The sequence below is a fragment of the Myotis lucifugus genome, unplaced genomic scaffold (genome assembly GCF_000147115.1).
Source record: "Myotis lucifugus unplaced genomic scaffold, Myoluc2.0 scaffold_383, whole genome shotgun sequence".
Taxonomy (NCBI): domain Eukaryota; kingdom Metazoa; phylum Chordata; class Mammalia; order Chiroptera; family Vespertilionidae; genus Myotis; species Myotis lucifugus.
Genome location: NW_005871431.1, coordinates 587,361 through 593,634, shown reverse-complemented (window position 1 = coordinate 593,634; position 6,274 = coordinate 587,361). Strand labels below are relative to the sequence as shown.

Genomic DNA, 6,274 nt, shown 5'->3' with positions numbered 1-6,274 from the left:
AATCTATATCAAAAAAAAAAAATAACAGGATCTCTGAGAGAACCTTTCGTCATCACCAAAAAAAGAGTACAGACGCAGAAAGGATGTGAGCCTGGGCCGGCTGGGATCCTGCCTCCTGCGCGTGGCACCAGCCGTTCAGTCCCCACAGCACCGGTTCCCCACAACACCGGCCGGTAACTTCGGGATGGAGTTTGTGCGGGCGCTGTGGCTGGGCCTGGCGTTGGCGCTGGGACCCGTGCCCGCCGGGGGCCACCCGCAACCGTGCGGCGTCCTGGCGCGCCTGGGGGGCTCCGTGCGCCTGGGCGCCCTCCTGCCCCGCGCACCCGCCGCCCGAGCCCGCGCCCGCACCGCCCTGGCCCGGGCCGTCCTGGAGCATCGGCTACCGCACAACCTGAGCTTGGAACTGGTGGACGCCGCGACCCCCGCACGCGACCCCGCCTCGCTTGCCCTCGGCCTGTGCCAGACGCTGGGGCGCCGGGCGTGGTAGCCGTACTCGCCTTCCCCGAGGCGCGGCCGGAGCTGCTGCAGCTGCACTTCCTGGCGGCCGAAACCGACACCCCCGTGCTCAGCCTGCTACGGCGGCCCCCACGCGCACCCCTCGGCGCCCCGGTCGCACGACGCTGAAAGTCAGGACTCGGGGGTCTGGGATGCGGATCAGGGAGGCCCCGGGAGATCCTGGGGTGCGGGGACCCTGGGACCCGCGGGACGGATGGACTTCTGGACCGCAAATGCAGGGGCCTCGGGATGCTTAGGAGTCCGATGACACCGTCGCTGAGTTCGCGGGACCTGGGCCCCTGGACCCCCGGTGCTCCCAGAGCATGGTAACCAGAGGCAGGAGTCCAGGGGCTCCCCTGGTCCACGGTTCCGGGACCCTTCGGGACTTCTCTGGACCCCGGAATACAGACCCTCAGGATGCCCCCTTTGGGGCACGGAACTCGGGTGCAGACCCTTTGCCTGAGCCTTGGTGGTGGAGCCCCGCCACTGCAGCCACCCACCCTCTCGGCCCCAGGACCCATCCCGCTCCCTGAGAGCGGCCACTTCCAGGGCCAAGGGCAGCTCTAGGTTCCCACCAGGCGGGACCACAGATCTGGGAAGGGCCTCCCTCTTTGCTCTCTGGGGGTGGGGTGCCCTTCTTGGGTCCTCAGGCCACTCTCACTCCAAAGCCCTCCCTCCATCCTCCTTTTCACACTCTCCACCTTTTTGGAGTTTATTTTCTAGACACACCCCCATCCCCACCACAGGCCCAGATCTGGGATGGAGTTTTTAAAAAATGAGATGAGGAGAGAAGGGTGACAGGCAGGGCTCTGGGGACCCTGTTGTGCCCCAGGAAAAGACCCCCCATATACACCTCCTAGGCCCAGCAGAGAGGGACGTGGATCTGGTGGGAGCCGCCCTCCCCCCCAAACCACCATAAAGCCCCTCCTCTGGGAGGGGAGACCCCGACCCTGGAAGAGGCCTGGAGTTTCACTAACCCCGCTGTCACTGCTGAGGCCCGTTTTCCTACCCCTGCCTCCTCCCCATGGAAGATGCAGGACGCCCTCTTCTGCCGCCTCTAAGAACTGCGCCCCTGCAGTTGGAACTGTCGGGTTTTTCTGGGGACTGACTGAGCAGCGGTGCCCAGCCTGTCCCCCAGCACTGGGTGCCCTGTCCTCATGCAGGCAGCATCCTGCCCACCATAGGTGTCTCTCAAAGCTCTCCCCTCTTTCACAGGCTGATCAAATCTAGGAGAACTTTCTGTGTGCTATTGGGCACAAAGGACCCCTTAGCCCCTGGTTTGCCTGGCTCAGGGGCAGTGATGTGTAGGAGTCCTAAGAGGAAGCACTCTGGCTTGGCTCCCAGCATGAAGTCATCAGCCAGTTGATGATCATGGAGCCTTAGTCCTGGACTCTTGAGGGGTTCCCAGACCGGAGGGGTGGGAGAGGTCAGGACTGTGGTGAATGAAGGATTTGAGGTTGCGAGAGTCCAGAGGGGAGCCAGAGTTCTAAGGTGGATGGGAATGTCTAAATAGAGGAGGGGGCAGTGGGGCTGAGTTTTGAAGAATGTATAGGAGTTGACTGACGTAGAGAGAGAAAAGTATTCCAGATTGGGAATGGCACATGCAAAAATCCTCCAAGTGGGATGCTACCAGGGTGGCCAGAGACACAACAGAAGGCCCTAAATGTCAGGCCAGGGAGGCTGGGCTTAGTGCTGCTGGCTGTGGGGAACACAGAAGGGTTTAGAGCAGAGGTAGGCTGGGAGGAGACAGGCATGAGGTCTAGTTACCAAGATGGCCTCTGTTTATTGGACACCTATTGGCGGGGGTGGGAAGGACATGGTGGTCACCAGCCCTAACTGTGACCACCCCCCTTCCCAGAACCCGTTTCACCTACAGTTGGACTGGGCCAGCCCCCTGGAGACGCTGCTGGAGGTGCTGGTGTCCGTGCTGCAGGCCCATGCCTGGGAGGACGTTGGCCTGGTGCTCTGCCGCACGCGGGACCCTGGTGGCCTGGTGGCCCTCTGGACAAGCCGGGCTGGCAGGGCCCCAAAGCTTGTGCTGGACGTGAGCCGACCGGACACCGGTGATGCAGGGTTGCAGGCCCGCCTTTCTTCGCTGGGGGCGCTGGAGGGGGGCTCAGCCCTAGTACCTGTGGCCGTGCTCCTTGGCTGTGACATGGCCCGTGCCCGTCAGGTGCTGGAGGCTGCCCCTCCCGGGCCCCGCTGGGTGCTAGGCACGCCGCTGCCTGCAGAGGCACTGCCCACTGAGGGCCTGCCACCTGGGCTGCTGGCACTGGGTGAGGTGGCCCGACCCTCACTGGAGGCCACTATCCACGACGCGGTGGAGCTGATAGCACGGGCGCTGGGCAGCGCGGCCCGTGTGCAGCCAGAGCGTATCCTTCTCCCCGCCACCACCAACTGCAATGACCTGAAGCCACCCCAACTCCAGTCCTCAGGCCACTTCTTGGCACAGTGAGTGGGGACCCTGCTGTAGGAAGGGGTGCAGCCTCCACATGGAGCTGCCTCTGTCTGGGGCAACGTTATTGGGCACTTGCTATATGCCAGGCACTGTGGCCTCATGAGAGGGTGGCTTTGTCCCTGTCTTGGTGGAAACAGGCCTGAGAGAGGAATTCTGGTGAAGGGCATGCTTGGCACTGTGGGAGAAGTGGGAGAGGGCAGCGGGCATGTGTCTCTGCCTGATCCCAGGGGAGGTCTGGAGAGTGGACAGCTCCCCAGAGCCAGGGGGCACTACCTGGGCATTCAAACTGGATGGTCAGCGTTGACTTCACGCCCCTGCTGGTAGAGACCTGGTGTGGGGGGACGCAACTGCATCCACAGTGGTCCCTGGTCTGTGCTGAGAGGGTCTGAGCTTTGCTGGGGGGGCTCCCACTACTTGATGTCTGTCTGCCTCCCACCTTCTGCCAGGTTCCTGAGCAACACATCCTTCCAGGGCCACACGGGGCCAGTGTGGGTGACCAGCTCCTCCCAGGTGTACATGTCCCGGCACTTCCAGGTGTGGAGCCTGCGCCAGGACCCGCTGGGCACCCCAGCCTGGGCCACACTGGGCAGCTGGCAGGATGGGAGGCTGGAGTTGGAGCCAGGGGGTGCTGCTGTGCAGCCCCCGTCCCCGCTGGGTGCCCAGGTCCGGCCTAAGCTGCGTGTGGTGACCCTGGTGGAGCATCCGTTTGTGTTTGCCCGAGAACCAGATGAGGATGGGCAGTGCCCAGCAGGACAGCTGTGCCTGGACCCTGGCACCAACGACTCTGCCACCCTGGACGCGCTGTTTGCTGCCCTGGCCAACGGCTCGGTGTCCCATGCTCTGCGCAAGTGTTGCTATGGCTACTGCATTGACCTGCTGGAGCGCCTGGCAGAGGACACACCCTTTGACTTTGAGCTATACATTGTGGGCGATGGCAAGTACGGTGCCCTGCGGGATGGCCGCTGGACTGGCCTGGTGGGTGACCTGCTAGCTGGCAGGGCCCACATGGCAGTCACCAGCTTTAGCATCAACTCAGCCCGCTTGAAGGTGGTAGATTTCAGCAGCCCCTTCTTCTCCACCAGCCTGGGCATCATGGTGCGGGCGAGAGACACGGCCTCACCTCTTGGGGCCTTTATGTGGCCGCTGCACTGGTCTATGTGGCTGGGTGTCTTTGCCGCCCTGCACCTCACCGCGCTCTTCCTCACGCTCTACGAGTGGTGCAGCCCCTATGGCCTCACACCCCGCGGCCGGAATCGTGGCACCGTTTTCTCCTATTCCTCAGCCCTCAACCTCTGCTACGCCATCCTGTTTGGACGCACAGTATCCAGCAAAACCCCCAAGTGCCCCACCGGGCGTCTGCTCATGAACCTGTGGGCCATCTTCTGCCTGCTCGTGCTGTCTAGCTACACGGCCAACCTGGCTGCCGTCATGGTCGGGGACAAGACTTTCGAGGAGCTGTCAGGGATTCATGACCCCAAGGTGGCTGGCTGTGGGGGCTGTGGCCAGAGCTGGGAGGTTGCCCACTCACACACTACCCATCCTGAGACCCAACTACCTGTGGCATTTACTCGTGCAAACATTTATTGAGCACCTGTGGTGTGCCAGGCACTGGGAACACAGCTGGGACAAAATAGGTGACGATCCCCATCCCCGGTGGAGACGTGGCAAGAATCAAGCAAAACAGATGGTGTGTGAGTGCCAGGGCCAAAAATAAGGCAGAGGAGGGACACAGGAATGTTTGGACATTTTCTCAAATGGAGGTCAGAAATTCCTCTGGGAGGGGTGACATGAGGGACTTTTATATGGACGTCAGAGAGGAGAGGGCACAGCCCCCATGCAAAGGCCCTGTGGCAGGACCTTGCCTGGTATTGTTGGGGTGTTGGAGGAACATCTAGGAGGAGAGAGAGGGAGCAGAGGGAGGGAGGGAGGTGAGGTCAGGGAGGTAACAGAGGGGGCAGGTCGTGCAGGGCCTATGGATGCAGGAGGCCCTGGGCTTCTAAAGTAGTTCCCTCTGAGATGAAACTTCTGGGAGCCCTGGAGGGCTGTGGGCAGAGCAGGGGTGTGCCCCAGTCTACATATTTTTATTTTTAAAAACATTTATATATTTAAAATACTTTTATTGATTTCAGACAGGGAGAGGGAGATACAGAATCATCAATGATGAGAATCATTGATCGAATGCCTCCTGCACACCCCACACTGAGGATTGAGCCTGCAACCTAGGCATGTGCCCTGACTGAGAATTGAACTATTACCTCCTGGTTCATAAGTCGACACTCAACCACTGAGCCATGCCGGCTGGGCTTAAATTGATTATGGAGAGAGAGGAAGAGAGAGAGAAACATTGATCTGTTGCCTCCTGCACACACCCCTACCAGGGACTGAACCCACAAGTTGGGCATGTGCCTGACTGGGAGTTGACCTGGCGAGCTTTCAGTGCACAGAACTCTCAACCAACTGAGCCACACTGGCCAGGGATACATATTTTTCTTTTTTAATCAAAAAGTTTTGAATATCCCTGAGTGGGAAGCAAAGACCATGAATGAACCTATTGTCTGGCTCCAAAGTCAACTGCCAGCTGCTTTCATCCATCACTGACCTCAGTTGCTGAGTTATTACAAAACAAATCCCAGACCTTATATAATTTCATCATAAATACTTGGAATTTTGACAAATATTGGACCCATTTTCCCAGTTGTGTTTTTTTTTTTCTTCCAGTTTGACACATTTGCAGATGGTAGAACCCTCCCAGCTCTTGAATTCCCTCTCACTTGTTTCCTAGTGTTTGTTGAAGTTGTTGTTGGGTTTTTTTTGTTTTGTTTTTTAAATATACTTTATTGATTTTTTACAGAGAGGAAGGGAGAGAGATAGAGAGCTAGAAACATCAATGAGAGAGAAACATCAATCAGCTGCCTCCTGCACATCTCCCACTGGGGATGTGCCCGCAACCCAGGTACATGCCCTTGACCGGAATCGAACCCGGGACCTCTCAGTCTGCAGACCGACGCTCTATCCACTGAGCCAAACCGGTTTCGGCTGTTGTTGGGTTTTTGTTGTTCATAGCATCTCCTACTGTTTGAATCTGGCTGATCGCATCCCCTAAGGCCGTGGTCGGCAAACCGCAGCTCGCAAGCCACATGCGGCTCTTTGGCCCCTTGAGTGTGGCTCTTCCACAAAATTCCACGTGCGGGCCGCGCACATACAGTGTGATTGAAACTTCGTGGCCCATGCGCAGAAGTCAGTATTTTGTGGAAGAGCCACACTCAAGGGGCCAAAGAGCACATGTGGCTCGTGAGCCGCGGTAGCCCATGAAGGCTGTGA

General features: G+C 59.0%; 1 protein-coding gene across 2 annotated transcripts in view; it reads left to right on the top strand.

Annotated features, from left to right (window-relative positions):
• The first annotated feature begins 1,648 nt into the window (after positions 1–1,648).
• GRIN3B (glutamate ionotropic receptor NMDA type subunit 3B) overlaps positions 1,649–6,274 on the top strand; it is a 7,287-nt gene continuing 2,661 nt past the window's right edge. Inside the window, exons 1-2 of one of the 2 annotated variants that reach the window (XM_023743275.1) lie at positions 1,649–2,946; positions 3,400–4,432. In XM_023743275.1, the coding sequence (XP_023599043.1) occupies positions 2,267–2,946; positions 3,400–4,432 (1,713 nt within the window). In that variant the 5' untranslated portion in view covers positions 1,649–2,266. Of the gene's footprint in view, positions 4,433–6,274 lie in introns of both variants that reach the window. The other variant, XM_023743276.1, reaches the window with a different exon arrangement.